This window comes from Lepus europaeus, chromosome 9, assembly GCF_033115175.1.
Source record: "Lepus europaeus isolate LE1 chromosome 9, mLepTim1.pri, whole genome shotgun sequence".
In the NCBI taxonomy this organism is placed as follows: domain Eukaryota; kingdom Metazoa; phylum Chordata; class Mammalia; order Lagomorpha; family Leporidae; genus Lepus; species Lepus europaeus.
In genome coordinates, this window is record NC_084835.1 from 3,326,956 (window position 1) to 3,343,081 (window position 16,126).

The following is a 16,126-nucleotide window of genomic DNA, read 5'->3' on the forward strand; positions in this document are numbered from 1 at the left end:
CTCAGGTCTGGGCCAGTCCAAAGCCAGGAGCTCCACTCTGGTCTCCCACATGGATGGCAGGGGCCTGAGTACTTGGGCCATCTTCAGCCGCATCACAGGTGCACTAACAGGAAGCCAGATCAAAAGCAGAGCATCTGGAGCTCACGTTGGTACTCTCATACAGGATGCTGGCATTGCAGATGCTGGCTTAACCTGCTGCACCACAGTCCCAGCCCGCATGTTGATGATTTTGAAAAAAATTACACACATAAGTGTTGCAGGAAAAAGAAAAAAAAATTGGTATTCCTCAACCTTAGGCCTCAGCAGTAACCTTGGTTTTCATTTCCATTCTGTTCTGGTGTTGCTGCCTTTTACTCTCAGGGGAAGTTACTGCTCGCCTTCCTCCAGCTGCGTGTTGACACTCACATGTCCTGCCTGAACAGGACTCTCTGGCCTGACTGTTATGCTCACATGGTCACTGCACAGTGTGGCAGTACTGTGATTGTAGACAGGCAGTCCCAGTGGGGACCGGGGCTGGAGTGGGGTTGAGGATCCTTGTGGTTGCTGGCGTTTCGAGACAAAGGTCTTCTTGTGTCAGGTTCCCTGCTTGGGAGCAGCTCCCAGAAGTGGAGATGCTCAGTCCCTGGAAAGCCCCCCTGGCCACACTGCCTGAGCACCCAGAGAAAGGTGGCACCAGCTCACTGTCTCGTGGTGGGAGCTGTTCTTGGAATGCACTCCAGAGGTTTAGCCTGAGATCTCGTTCTGTCCAGGGGTGGAGGCCACCATAGCCAGCGAGCCGAGGCATGCTGTGCACCTTGCTGCCTTTTGGAGAAGTTAGAGTTTTGAAACGTTGATGAGAGACACACACAGGTAGTGTTTTGGTTCTGTCCCCAGGTGTCCTTGATGGCAATGGCAGGCGCTGAACTGAGAGGTAGGAAGGCAATCTGGGTCTCCCATGTGGGGGCCGGAACCCAATTAATTGAGTTGTCACTGCTGGCCTGCTGGGCCCCTGTGCGGGAAGCTGGGGTCAAGAGCACCAGGTGTCAAACCCTGCTCCTGCAGTACGGGAGACAGGCACCTCCACCTGCTCCCCACTCATCAGCCCGCCGCCGTGCTCATCATCCCTGAGGGTCCTGTCGGACGTTTTCTTCTGAAAACGGAATTTGACTTTGAGGATAGTTACCTAAGACAGAGGTGTGAACGCACTTGGTTATTTATGGGTTTTGTAAATGGTGAAATGAGTGAGGGTTTTCTTCCTAGGAACTTAACAGGAAGTCTGGTACCCCAGTGTGTTACACGTTTCAGTAGTGGTATTCTGGCTGGGTCATCGTGGAACTTTGTTAACGGATCTGACAGCTTTGACTCTTCGTTCAGCAGGGTTTAGAGGTGGTCTCCAAGAATATCTTAAAGAGAAGTCCTTAGGTACTTACTGTTCAGCTTTTTTATTTTCTGTTCTGACTTTACTTTTTGTATGTAGATAAATACCCTTGCTTTTCAGAGCTGCTGCTGGTTAATTAGTCTTAAGTACGGAATATTTGCTCTTTTAGTGGTCACTTTTATGTTTCTTTTTAGATAAACCAGTGAGCCCTGAAATGCTGCTTTTATACTTAGCTTCTGCATAGATAGGAATTTTATCATTTGGATTCCTGTTTCTTAAGCAGAAGCCCTTGGGAATCCTTAGGGTAAGCAGAGACCCTAAGAGTTTCCCTATTACAGAGCTGTCCTTGTATCATTTGAGTCCAAGAAATGGGACTGTGATGTTGAGCAGAGAAAGCTGCTAGACATGGTTACATTCCATTTCACTGAGCCCACGGCTTAGCTGCACTTCCCTCTTGAGTTTCCCAGCAGCGTGGCTCAGCAGAAAGAGCAGCTGACCCCCTGCAGACCCTCACCTCCATTCCCAGGGCCTGCAGCACAGCAGAGATCTTGGCAGGGCCGAGAACCGGGAGCAGTGTGGGAGAGGCCACATGCAAGGAGAGGGCAGGGGTGGTGTGTGGGGCAGGGCCGTGTGCGGAGAGAGCCTTCGCTGAGGACACCCAGGTGGTGCTGTTGAGGGCATGACTTCTGAATGCGTCTGCAGCACAGAGGGCTCTGTCCTGTCACCATGCAGCAGGCAGGTGCCTGGTCCTGCAGGCGGGGGGTGAGCGTCTCAGTGCACCATGCCCTTGGCAGTTGCACGGTGTGGTGGGCTGGAAGAGACCCACGTGAGGTGGGCTGGAAGAGACCCATGTGTGGCGGGCTGGAAGAGACCCCATGTGAGGTGAGCTGGAAGAGACCCATGTGAGGTGGGCTGGAAGAGACCCCATGTGAGGTGGGCTGGAAGAGACCCATATGTGGTGGGCTGGAAGAGACCCATGTGAGGTGGGCTGGAAGAGACCCCATGTGAGGTGGGCTGGAAGAGACCCCATGTGTGGTGGGCTGGAAGAGACCCCATGTGAGGTGGGGTGGAAGAGACCCATGTGAGGTGGGCTGGAAGAGACCCATGTGTGGTGGGCTGGAAGAGACCCATGTGAGGTGGGCTGGAAGAGACCCCATGTGAGGTGGGCTGGAAGAGACCCATGTGTGATGGGCTGGAAGAGACCCCACGTGAGGTGGGCTGGAAGAGACCCCATGTGAGGTGGGCTGGAAGAGACCCATGTGTGGTGGGCTGGAAGAGACCCATGTGAGGTGGGTTGGAAGAGACCCACGTGAGGTGGGCTGGAAGAGACCCCATGTGAGGTGGGCTGGAAGAGACCCACGTGTGGTGGGCTGGAAGAGACCCATGTGAGGTGGGCTGGAAGAGACCCACGTGAGGTGGGCTGGAAGAGACCCACGTGTGGTGGGCTGGAAGAGACCCACGTGAGGTGGGCTGGAAGAGACCCACGTGAGGTGGGCTGGAAGAGACCCCATGTGAGGTGGGGTGGAAGAGACCCATGTGTGGTGGGCTGGAAGAGACCCATGTGAGGTGGGCTGGAAGAGACCCATGTGTGGTGGGCTGGAAGAGACCCATGTGAGGTGGGCTGGAAGAGACCCACGTGAGGTGGGCTGGAAGAGACCCATGTGTGATGGGCTGGAAGAGACCCCACGTGAGGTGGGCTGGAAGAGACCCCATGTGAGATGGGCTGGAAGAGACCCATGTGAGGTGGGCTGGAAGAAACCCATGTGAGGTGGGCTGGAAGAGACCCATGTGTGGTGGGCTGGAAGAGACCCATGTGAGGTGGGCTGGAAGAGACCCACGTGAGGTGGGCTGGAAGAGACCCACGTGTGGTGGGCTGGAAGAGACCCACGTGAGGTGGGCTGGAAGAGACCCATGTGAGGTGGGCTGGAAGAGACCCACGTGAGGTGGGCTGGAAGAGACCCATGTGTGATGGGCTGGAAGAGACCCCACGTGAGGTGGGCTGGAAGAGACCCCATGTGAGATGGGCTGGAAGAGACCCATGTGAGGTGGGCTGGAAGAAACCCATGTGAGGTGGGCTGGAAGAGACACCATGTGAGGTGGGCTGGAAGAGAACCATGTGACCTAACGTCGCTGATCATGCGCCACCTGTGAGATGGTTGGTTTCTGTTGAGGTTTGTGTCCTGCGATTTACTTTTCTTAAAAGGTGAACCTTCCCACAGATGCTCCCACTCCAGGGAGGTGCAGCAGAGCTAAGCTTGAGGTCCTTGGACGGATTCTTAGCTCAGCCAACCCAGCTGATTATTCAGATCTTTCCTTGTCAGAGCATTCCTTAGTTTCAGAGACCCGTGCATGACGATGCTGGTTAAAGTTGGTACTGGGAAGCCTGTTACAGGTCTGGAGCACAGCTTGTCCAGTTGTCTCTGCTGTCCTGGGTTTGCGTTGGGCACATGGAGTGAGCCTCATGAGGTGTTATGATCTGGGCATGGCGACAGCTGGTACGAGGGAAAGCCTGAGGAAGTATAGACACACTACCCGGGAGCACGGGGCCCTTGGCAGCCCATGGATGGGGGAGCTCAAGGAAGGCAGCGTGGGGACACCCTGAAGCGAGCCCCTGATCCTCGGTTATGTTCATTATTGACTCTGTCCCTTGTACTTCGTCCCTCTTTTACCTGGTCTAGGTTTGGGTCAGCACAGCGGGTTACTAGTTGCTTTGGAGGAAAGTGGCTGCCTCTGGCATCGTGGTTGTATGGGCGCAGTGCCCTCAGGTGCACGAATGAACAGTGGCTGTCGGACGGTGGCTCTGGCAGGCTGTCCTGGAACCCTCAGCCTCACTGCATTCCTGGTGTGCCGGGTCTGAGCCGGGCATGTCTCCCAGCCTCATTTGTCACCGTAGAGACTTGGAATTGACCCAGGTCTGGGGTTGGGGATTATCTCTGCCACTTAATAAATGTATGATTAAGAAAAATGTTAAGCAGAATTTCACACGTAACAGAAATAGGGAAAACAGTGTTAGAACCCCTTCTGGGATGTTGAGCGAACTTTTTTTTAAACATGTCTTGTGTCAGTTTCTTCTTCCTTGAAATTGGGAAAACTGTCTTCCCGTTGAGTGGCTGTGACAGTGGTGAGGTGCTGACAGCTGCTCACAGGCCATGTGTGCCCTGGGAGTAGGCGCTGGGCTATGGGGCGCCTCTGAGGTGTGGGTGCTACATTTATCTTTTTTTTTTAAGACTTATTTGTTTATTTGAAAGTCAAAGTTACACAGAGGAGAGGCAGAGAGAGTGAGAGTGAAAGAGAGAGAAAGAGAGAGAGGTCTTCCATTCGTTGGTTCTCTCCTCAGTTGGCTGCAATGGCCAGAACTGAGCTGATCCAAAGCCAGGAGCCAGGAGCTTCTTCTGGGTCTCTCACACAGGTGCAGGGGCCCAAGGACTTGGCCAGTCTGCTGCTGCTTTCCCAGGAGAGAGCTGGATCGGAAGCGGAGCAGATGGGACTCAAACTGGCGCCCATATGGGATGCCGGCGTTGCAGGCGGCAGCTTTAACCGCTACACCACAGTGCCGGTCCCCACATTTATCCTTGTTTACAAGAGAGAACACTGAGGCTCGTAGATGTCAAAGGTCAAAGTCACAAAACTGCAGACCACCCAAAATCAGCCTGAAGATCCAGTTATATCTCCCTCCACGGCCTCAGAGAGGACTCTTTTTAAAAAGTGTTTGTTTTTATTAATTAGAAAGGCAGAGCTACACACACAAACACAGATCTTCCATCTGCTGGCTCACTCTCCAAGTGCCCACAATAGCCAGTACTGGACCAGACCAGATCCAGGAGCCAGAAACTGTCCAGGTCTTAGATGTGGGCGGCAGGGGCCTAAGTACTTAGGCTGTCACCTGCTGCCTCCCAGGGAAGTAGGAAGCTGAATCAGAAGCAGAGCTAACTCAAACCCAGGCAGTCTGAGATGGGATGTGGGTGTCCCAAGTGGAGCTGTACTGCTGCACACAGAGAGGACTCTATGAACTCATGGGGGTTATGCCGACTCCCTCTGACGCTTACCCATAATTGTTTGACTTTCCTCTTAAACAAATGTTCATGCATTCCATAAAGGGAAAATACATTTTAAAGAAGCTGAGAGGGCCAGCAAAGCAGAGGTGACAAGGCTTGGCTTTGAAGTGCTGGGCTCGTTTGCTGTGGTCTTGGGAGTCCCTGGAGGTTGGCGTGTTTCTTTGGCTCTTGTGTTAGGTGGGCACATGTGTCGTGCAGAGAGCTCTAACCCACTGCACTCTGTGACTGATCTTCTTCCTCCTCATACAGCACGCTGCAGACTTGGAAAAGAAACAGAATGAGACAGAAAACAGGAAGCTGCTGGGCACCGTGATCCAGTATGGCAACGTCATCCAGGTGGGTCGGGCGGGAACTTTCATGTGCCTGCGAATAGAAAGTGAGCCCTTGGCACGGGGCGAGACCCCTGCATGGCAGGAGCCGTGGAGACGGCCAGGAAGTACAGTTTCTTGACAGATGCTGTGGACTTGGGAGTTTGGGTTGGTTGTATCACAGTGCAAGGATCTACCCCTCTTCTGTTAGCTGATAATTGACAGGTCCAGACAGTTCACTCAAAAGGAGTCTGGCTGTTAGAGTTTTGATTTGTGTTGCTGGAAGCTTCTTCCTGTGTCGTAGAAATCGACTTCCCATCAGTTTTGTCTCTTGGTCATGAGATGTTCTCGGGAAGTCGTCGGGAGCATCCTGGACCTTCATCATTTTAAAAATCGATCATTCACTTGGGTGCACTTTTATTTGTAGCACGTGACTGGTGATCATGTGTATCTTGGTTCACATATTGTAAGGTTCACTTGGCTCGTGGGAGCCGGTGCAGTCCAGGCAACAGCTTTTACCAGCACTGCTCCAAGGATGTGTCTGATGGACTCGAGCCTTGCAGGTGTGTGAGCCGGCGCCATGCCCATGCCCTTCTCGACTTGTCCAGTTACCGGATCTCTGGCCCGAGCTCAGAGGGCAGATAGCACTTCCCAGCTGGGGAGCACCTGACCTGTTTGCTTATCTTGCTTTGTTACTTCTCTCATTGAAAGGTTTTGTTTATTACTGCCTTAGCTTGACTGACGACAAAGGAAATCCTTCCCATTTCCATCGGTGTTAGGAGTAGAGCAGTGCTAACCAGAGGGAAAACCAGAAACAGCGGTAACTGAGCTTTGTGTTTGAATGGGTTATTTTACCTTTTGAGACAATGAAAGTGGATGCCAAAGCTTCTTAGAAGGTTAGCTGTTGCCTGTCCACTCTTCATGCTTCAGTTCCACACAAGTGAGCATGGATACCAGGGCCGAGTGAGCTCCGAGTTCACGTGGCCCAGCCAGTGACCTGGGGCTCAGGTGCAGGACTCGCTGTTGAGGTCAGATTAGGCTTCCACCTGAACAGGAAAGAGGCACCTGGGACAGGAAGCCGGCACTCCTGGGTGATTGTGAGATTTGGGACAGGAGATCTTGCTGTGTCTTGTTTGTTCGTGAGTGAAATGGGGATGGTCATGGTGTCTGCTTCCCAGGGTGGCTGAGAGACACCCGCCACAGGGGACACTGTATTTGTAGACTAACCTTGGTCATCAAGACTCCCCCAGCCCGGGTCTTGGGGTCTGCCTGTAGGTACTGTAGGTTTGCAAACCTGTGCTGTCACCTTGACAGGTGTGTGGAAGGTCAGCGACCAGTGAGGGCTTGGAAGATGCTGGCTTCCCCTTGTCTGTCTTAGCCAGGGGATGTGAGTCAGACACATAACTGCTTCTGTTAGAAGATCTGGGCGCCTGTTAGGATGCCCCGACCCCTGTGTCTGTTGCCATGGGAGAGGGGCAGTGGCAGGGGACACCCTGGTCTCAGCCTTTCTCCAGGGACTGGCTGGGAGCGTTTCTCCTCTTTTCCCTTAGCAGCCTGTTGAGTAAGGAAGCCCTGCCTTACGTTTCCTTGTGTGCAGCAGCCGTCCAGCACCTCACTGCCTGCCTCGATCTGTTCCTCCCACCCCTTCTTGTCAGCACTGCCCAAGAGCCAGGTGCCTGCAGAGTCAGAGTGGCAGTGCTCCTGAAACGACAGCCCCTGGTGGAGCTGCCTTTCTCCTCCCTGAAGTTGCATCCGTCAGCCCCACCTGAGCGAGGCTGTGTGCGGGCTGCAGCTCCTTGGCCCCTCCCCACTAACAGAGGCTATGTTGAGAAAGAAAAATATTTCTTTGCTGTTCTGCCCTCTGCTTCTGCTCCCCATGCCCTTGGCTCCTCTGTGACGGTTCCCAGCCGCGGGCACTTCGTGCTTCTCTCAGTTCACAGCGGTGGGAGGCAGGTTTGATCCATATTTCATATGCCTGAGAGAGAAGCCGCGGAATACGCAGAGCCGCGAGGCTCACCTTGTTCTCTGGCTGGGTTTCAGCTCCTGCATCTGAAGAGCAATAAATACCTGACAGTGAACAAGAGGCTCCCGGCACTACTGGAGAAGAACGCCATGCGGGTGACACTGGACGAGGCGGGGAACGAAGGCTCCTGGTTCTACATCCAGCCCTTCTACAAGCTGCGCTCCATTGGAGACAGTGTAAGTCCCAGTGTGCCACAGGTTTCGCACTGCACCTCCCACCGCCCTGGCTGCCAGACTCACCTTGGGGAAGTTTGGAGTTGGAACCAGAGGCCTGCCCTGGATGCAGAGAAGGGAGCTGCTGTGGAGACGGGAGTGTGGACACGAGGCTGACGGAAATACACTGCGGTGTTTTGTTTCTGGGCCTCTGAAAGTATCACACACACAGCCCATTACCTCACTCACTGAGCCCAGAAAACAGCCATCCCGCTGTAGCGTTCAGGAGGGTCCCTGTCTCCCGGTTCCTGCCATGGTGCAAAACTGGCTTCTCACTTTGGGAATCTGGTTTGTGAAGAAGGGCGGGGCAGAAATAGCTGGTGTGGGGAGAAGTGTGATTTCAGGACCAACCTCACTTGTTCCCAGGTGGCGAACAGGTGGTGGCAGTGGTGCCTCCTACAGTGGCTGTCACCGGCTCTGGCTGGGCCCTGTCCCTGAGGGCACAGGCATCCCTTCCGGGGTGACTTTGTACTATGTATTTGTCAGCTCAGTTCCTAAGCCATTGTGTGGGCCCAGAATTAACAGGGAGTCTCTAAATGCCATCACCTGTGATTTTGACCTTGTAGGATTCTGAAATAGTGCCTTTTCCCTGAAAGGAAACAGGTGCCCAGCCTAGCCTTAACCTAAATCTGAGTTTGGACACTTTCTGGTAGTGCCATTTATGTTTATAAGCTTTCAGCAGTTAATAGTTGTGTGTGTGTGTGTGTGTGTGTGTGACTGCATTACATGTAATGTACATATACAGAGGTCATCGGTATCCATATCTATATCTACCTGTCTTTCTGTCTGTCTCTTAGATTGCTTAGGGTCCAGTACCGGACACTTGACTCACAGTGGGTGTGTTGGTTCCTGACTGAGGCCAGAAGGAAAAGTCCAGTGAACTTAGGTGTCACCACAGTGTGGGTGGCGCTGACCTCATATTCATTTGGAGTTGAGAAATTCTGTCTTGTGTGTTCCCCAGACAGATCAAACAGAAAATAGACAGGTTTTGCATCTTTTTTTTTTTTTTTTTTTTTTGACATCCAGAGTGGATAGTGCGAGAGAGAGTCAGAGAGAAAGGTCTTCCTTTGCCGTTGGTTCACCCTCCAATGGCCGCTGTGGCCGGCACAACGCGCTGATCCGAAGGCAGGAGCCAGGTGCCTCCCCTGGTCTCCCACGTGGGTGTAGGGCCCAAGGACTTGGGCCATCCTCCACTGCACTCCCGGCCACAGCAGAGAGCTGGCCTGGAAGAGGAGCGACTGGAACAGAATCCGGTGCCCTGGCTGGGACTAGAACCCGGGGTGCCGGCGCTGCAGGCGGAGGATTAGACTATTTAGCTGCGGCACTGGCCAGGTTTTGCATCTTAAGCAACCTTCTCCTCCCATTCCTCTTGCTTCTGCCCCCAGAATAAAATTGTTTTCAGTTCCATCTTCAGCAGTGCCGCTGCTTTCCTCTGCTTTAATCTCCTTGGCTGTGACCCGGCTGAGAAGAGATGAGGACTGGGACAGCGGGGCTTGTCAGGCAGCGTTTTAGAGATCCTGGGTCATGGGGTGAATTTAGTGGTTGTGACTGCTGTCTCAGAAAATGGAGTAGAGTGGAAGGTGTCAGGCTGTGTTACACGTCATGAGGATAAGTGTTGCTTTAGGGGAATGAGAAGCAGGTGCACACAGGCACATGACCACGCGTGGCAGGGTCATGGTAGAGAGTATACTTTCTTTTCATTTATTCATTTATTGGTGTTTGAATACTTTTATTTGAGAGACAGGGAGGGAGGGAGGAAGAACATGCTTCTGTCTTCTCATTCCCTTCCCAAATGCCCTGCATCAGTCAGGGCTGGGCTAGGGCCGAAGCTGGGAGCTGGGAACCCATTCCAAGTCTCCCCTGTGGGTGACAGGAACCCAAGTACGTGAGCCATTGCTGCTGCCTCCTTGGATTGGAATGAGCAGGAAGCTGTGGGCAGGGCTGGAGGTCAGAGCTGAACCCGGGCACTGCAGTGTGGCCTGTGGTGTAGCCAACTAAACCACGAGGCCTAACACGTGCCCAAAAATGCACTTTTTTTTCTTTCTAAGATTGATTGATTTTGAAAGAGTTACAGAGAGAGGGGTAGAAACAGAAAGAGATCTTCTGTCCACTGGTTCAGATGGCTGCAAAGGCTGGCACTAGGCCAAGCTGAGGTCAGGAGCTAGGAACTTCGTCTGGGATTCCTCTATTATGGCAGGGTCCCAAACACTTGGGCCATCCTCTGCTACTTTTCCCAGGCCATTAGTGGGGAGCTGGGTCAGAAATGGAGCAGCTGGGACTACTGAACACATGACTGGTGCCCGTATGGGATGCTAGCATCGCAGGCAGTGGCTTTTACCCTTGTACCACAACATGGACCCTTAGAATGTACTTCCTAATGAGGGCTGTAGTAGACACAAGTGTTACTGCTTTAAAGACACAAAGTTGTGGCTTTGTTTGTTCAAAGATACAGACTTAGCTCAGACAGTGTCCTGTTCTCCGTAGAATTTGGTTTGACCTCACTTCTGCAGAGAGCGCGGCTGAAGGTATCAGATGAGAGTGTTTTCTCCCCACTCGGGTTCCCTGGGAACAGATCTCTGACCACTGATGGTGCGGGAGAAAGCAGCCTTAGGCAGATGCAGGAGCCCACCGGTGCCTACTTCAGCTGGCCCACGTGGCTCTGCCCAGAGTGTTCATGGTGAGCCTGTGGCGTCGGTGCTGAGTGAAAGGCTCTGTGCTCCCTCCCTGTGCAGGTGGTCATCGGGGACAAGGTTGTGCTGAACCCTGTCAACGCTGGTCAGCCTCTGCATGCCAGCAGCCACCAGCTCGTGGACAACCCAGGCTGCAACGAGGTAAGGGGGCTGTGTGGTGACTGGGGGAGGGTCACATGCAGGAGGCGCCGTCCTGGGCCACGCTGACAAGGATGCTGGCAGTGATGTGGGGCATTGTGAGGAAAGCTAGACTCAGCATTGGGGCTGTCACATAAGACTGTGCAAGTCTGTGCTGTGGGTGGCAGGTGTGGGTCTGTATCCACCCCTGCAGCATGCTGACAGGTGTGGGTCTGTATCCACCCCTACAGCATGCTGACAGGTGTGGGTCTGTATCCACCCCTGCAGCATGGTGGCAGGTGTGGGTCTGTATCCACCCCTACAGCATGCTGACAGGTATGGGTCTGTATCCACCCCTGCAGCATGGTGGCAGGTGTGGGTCTGCATCCACCCCTGCAGTGTGGTGGCAGGTGTGGGTCTGTATCCACCCCTGCAGCATGCTGACAGGTGTGGGTCTGTATCCACCCTTGCAGCGTGCTGACAGGTGTGGGTCTGTATCCACCCCTGCAGTGTGGTGGTTGGCAGGTGTAGGTCTGTATCCACCCCTGCAGCGTGGTGGCAGGTATAGGTCTGTACCCACCCCTGCAGCATGCTGACAGGTGTGGGTCTGTATCCACCCCTGCAGTGTGGTGGCAGGTGTGGGTCTGTATCCACCCCTGCAGCGTGGTGGCAGGTATAGGTCTGTACCCACCCCTGCAGCATGCTGACAGGTGTGGGTCTGTATCCACCCCTGCAGTGTGGTGGCAGGTGTGGGTCTGTATCCACCCCTGCAGTGTGGTGGCAGGTGTGGGTCTGTATCCACCCCTGCAGCATGCTGACAGGTGTGGGTCTGTATCCACCCCTGCAGTGTGGTGGCAGGTGTGGGTCTGTATCCACCCCTGCAGCATGCTGACAGGTGTGGGTCTGTATCCACCCCTGCAGTGTGGTGGCAGGTGTGGGTCTGTATCCACCCCTGCAGCATGCTGACAGGTGTGGGTCTGTACCCACCCCTGCAGTGTGGTGCAGGTGTGGGTCTGTATCCACCCTTGCAGTGTGGTAGTTGGCAGGTGCAGGTACAGATCATCTGCTCCAGGGCTCATTTGCTGAACCTGCTTCACTGTTGGTGGGGGTGGGGCGTCCTTCTCAGTGTTAAGCTGGGGAGGATCCCTTCCACCATTTTTTTTTTCTGGGCAGTGGGGCATCTTTTTCTGATTGTCTCCCTAAGAAAGGTGCCTTTTCCTGATGCCTAGGAAGGGTGCACCCAGAGTAGCAGTGCCCACAAGGGGATCCAGTTGGGACAGCTCGTTCCAAGGAGCCAGACTCCAGAGTGCTCTCACATCAGAGCCTTGTGAGCCCTGTGTGGGTTTTGCAGCGTTTGGGGTTTCAGGTTTTCAAATTAGGATGCCCGTCTGGTGAAAGTCTCTTCTGATAGTAGAACACACACAGTGGTTAAGAGGGCTGCGTGAGAAACGGGCTCTGCCATGTCCCCCAGGTCAACTCCGTCAACTGCAACACGAGCTGGAAAATCGTGCTTTTCATGAAATGGAGCGACAACAAGGATGACATCCTGAAGGGGGTAGGTGGGCGCTGGGGGCGGGGCGGGGCGGCCGTGTGAGGTGTGGCATCTGTCGGGGTGACAGCAAGGTCCCCATCTCTTGCTGGCGCGCAGGGCGACGTGGTGAGGCTGTTCCATGCCGAGCAGGAGAAGTTTCTCACCTGTGACGAGCACCGCAAGAAGCAGCACGTGTTCCTGAGGACCACCGGCCGCCAGTCGGCCACATCGGCCACCAGCTCCAAGGCCCTGTGGGAGGTGGAGGTGAGGAGCCTGCGGTGTGGCCGGGTGGGCACGCGTGGGCTCACAGGATGCATGCCTGTCTCTGTCTCTGCGTGGTCCTGCGTCTCTGGCAGGCAGCTGCAGCCCGCCTCATTCTGGAAGCACACGGGCCTTCGCCCACAGGAAGATCGTGCAGTGCCATGCGGGTGCTCTGCGGCTGTCAGGGAGGGAGAACCTGGGGTGAGGTGTGCAGGAAGACTTCGCAGAGGCAGTGGTGCCTCACTGGTAGCCCTAGGGTGACGTTGTCTCAGAAGGGTTGTGCCTCCTGTGAGAATGACGTGGGGGTTGGAAAGACGGGGCAGGCTGGTGACTGAATGCAGTGATGGTGTGAGGTGGCTGGTATAGGGCAGGTGTGGGCAGTTAGCGAGGGAGTAGCATCCTCCAAGTACTGATTGGGAAGACAGGTCACCGTGCCCGCAGCACGTGGTCCTGCAAGTTGTGTGAATTTTCCCCGTGGCCACTGTTCCCCCTCTGCACACCCGCGATGTTGCGTCTGTTGTGAGGTCGCATCTCCCCTGTCCGTCCTGCTGGGTGGTTAGCTCCTTGAAAGCTAGAACTCTGTCGTGGATGTTGCAATTGAGAGTTGGCATCCCGTTTGTCCCTACCACAGGGTTTATACGTTCTATGCTGTGTCTGAAAACCACTTTCCCATGCTCTTTTCATGTGAGGAAAAAGACTTTGATCATCTTTCCTCTTCCCAAGTTATTTTAAAATAGTGAATGTAAACTAAAGCAAGAATTGCAAATCAAGCCACCAGGGACACGTGAGGTGTCCTTGTCCTAATTCAATGCGCTCCCACCACTGGGCTGTTTTTCTGTGGACAGGATATTTTTTGTGAAGTTGACATCACTTTGTAAACACGTCTGCCCCTTTCTTGAATGTGCTCTCACAGACCAAAAAAAAGCACCTGTGTCAGCCCGTGACGGAAGTCATTGCGGCTGACTTCAGCAGCATGAAAGCAGGTGCTGTGTCTTTTCTCCTGCAGGGGATGGAGGTGAATGGAAGATGGTGGCTTTCTGTGGGCAGCCTTTGAGGTCTGGGTTTGTACAAGTTCAGGGTGCTGACCGGATAGGCCTCTGGAGAGCCTTTTCTGTTTTTTCCTTCTAAGGAGAAACAGCTGTCTCATTCTTACTCCGCCAGACGCTGTCTCCTGCCAGTTTTCTCATGAATTTCCTAGGAAAGCACTGAATGTCTTTCTGTACATTTCTTTTTCCCTCGTAATTCCTGGGAATTCTGGTGGTGTTTTGTTGGTAGCCATCATGTTGGGTTCCTGTTGTACTTGGGCAGCTCTCTGCTGCTGGCTGGCACCATGCAGTCGAGCCTGGTGGCGTGCGCGTACTGTGGGAGCCCCACGTTGCCGTCTCCTCTTCTCCTGTCCTCTCTCTCCAGGTGTCAGAAGCCCAGTGCACTGGTACCTGCTGTGCCTGGTTCAAACGGTCACTGAACAACTAGCCGAGCACCTAAAAGGAGACCTGTAAAAGTGAAATGGACACTATGATAAACAATGACTTGATCAGCCCTTGTCCTGACTGTTGAGGAATAACTTAGTACTTTATTCCTTTTAGTATTTTTTTTGTGTGTGTTCTGCTTAATACCATTGGTTGAACTCATTTTCTTAGGCATTTAAATTTAACTGAAAAGTGATTCCTGTTAAATATAAGAGTGGGAATAAGAGAGGGAAGAGATGTACAGTTTGTTACATGCTCACTTGGACTTACCCTTAATGGTAGAGCTAAAAACATGCCAGGGGATTCCAATTCAGTCCCATCAAGGTGGCATGTACCAATGCCATCTTACTAGTCAGAGTGATCAGTTTAAGTTCATAATTGATCATAATGATAGAATTAAGTGTCAAAGAGATCACATAAACAAGACTAGTGTCTGCTAATACTAACTGATAGAATTTAAAAGGAGAGAACGATCCAACATGGGAAGTGGGATACACAGCAGAACTCATAGATTGGCAAAAGCCCTAAACAGCACTCTGGCCTCAGAATCAGCCCTTAAGGCATTCGAATCTGGCTAAAAAGCCCATGAGAGTTTCTCAGGCATGGAAAGCCAAAGCACTATGGCAAGAAAAATGACCTAAATGAAAGATCTCTGTGAGTGAGATCCCAGTGGAAAAAATAGGCCATTAAAGAAGGAGGTACCTTTCTCTGAAGAAAACTTCCACTTTGACTATGGCCTTGTCTAAATAAGGTTGGAGTTTGTGAACTCAAGAGGCTTCCATAGCCTTGGCAGCTCATGACAAGAGCCTCGGTTGATTACTGACGTCATCAATAGGAATGTCAATTGTTAAATCAGCAGTAGGAATCACTGTGCGCTCACTCACCATGTAGGATCTCTGTCCTTAATGTGTTGTACTGTGCAAATTAACGGTAAAACTACTACTCAAATAGTACTTTATATTTTGTGTGTCTTTGTGGGTGCAGTCTGCTGAAATCTTTACTTAGTATACTTAGTATATTCTAAGTTGATCTTCTGTATATAAAGATAATTGAAAATGAATCTTGATGAAGAATGGGGTGGGAGAGGGAGTGGGAGATGGGATGGTTGCAGGTGGGAGGGAGGTTATGGGGGAAAATCCACTATAATCCAAAAGTTGTACTTTGGAAATTTATATTTATTAAATAAAAGTTGAAAAAAAACAACCAATCACTGAAGATGTGAAGGCAGAAAGGAAGGCGAGCACAGGAGGCACCAGTCTCCATCCTCGCCCTGCTTTCATTGTCTGCAGATGCAGGTCGGCGTCGTCTGGCTTCGTTGCTTCAGCCTGAAGAACTACCTTTCTAGCAGATCAGGTCTGCCCATGACACATTGCCTCCTCTCCTTCACCTTCCTTGAAGAATTCTATTTTGCTCCAAGTAGCACTGCATTGAGCTAGCAGTTCCCATACCACACATTTAGAGGGCACAGTTCAGTGTTTCTAGGCTCGTTAGGTTGTGTGTCTGTTACCATAGTAATACAGGAGTATCTTCATTATCCCCAGAGAAACCCTGGTGCCTGTTGGGAGCCGTTCTCCATGACCCCTGGTGTTCCCTCCCTGCTGCCTCGGCAGGTGAATCCCGCCCGCCATCCCCCACCTCCATGGCTGAACCTGGTGGAAGCCTACAGCAGGGGGCCTTTAGTATCCAGTTTCTTCCACCTACGATGCTATCTGCATCCAGCTCGGGCTGCTGTAAACCAGAAGACTTAGAAACAGCAAAGCTTTGTTTTTCGGAGTTCTGGAGCCTGGAAGTGCAGAATGAAGCTCCTCCCCACCCCCACCCCCCCAAGCAAGATTTGGTGTCTGCGAGGGCACTCTCTGCTTCCCTTGCATGCCCGGGAGAGATGCCAGTCTTGGGGGTCCCACCCATGGTGGTGCTCCTCCCGTTTGTTAAGATTCTGTCCTGATACCTAAGTAACGTTCCCTCTTGTGGCCAGCTTTCAACATAGGGATGTGGAGGCGGCCGACATTCAGAGTTGGTTTCCAGAGCTGGTCCATGCTGCCCCCTGATGGCTGGCTCTTACGGTGTGTGCCATTGTTGATTTACGTTTGGTCTGCAGGCACT

At 52.8% G+C, this 16,126-nt stretch overlaps 1 protein-coding gene across 1 annotated transcript in view; it reads left to right on the forward strand.

Moving 5' to 3' along the window:
- The window catches only part of ITPR1 (inositol 1,4,5-trisphosphate receptor type 1), a 296,007-nt gene that overhangs the window by 119,064 nt on the left and 160,817 nt on the right, over positions 1–16,126 (forward strand). The window contains exons 6-10 of the mRNA XM_062200352.1: positions 5,662–5,748; positions 7,761–7,919; positions 10,688–10,786; positions 12,234–12,317; positions 12,411–12,557. Coding sequence (XP_062056336.1) covers positions 5,662–5,748; positions 7,761–7,919; positions 10,688–10,786; positions 12,234–12,317; positions 12,411–12,557 — 576 coding nt within the window. The remainder of the gene's footprint in view (positions 1–5,661; positions 5,749–7,760; positions 7,920–10,687; positions 10,787–12,233; positions 12,318–12,410; positions 12,558–16,126) is intronic.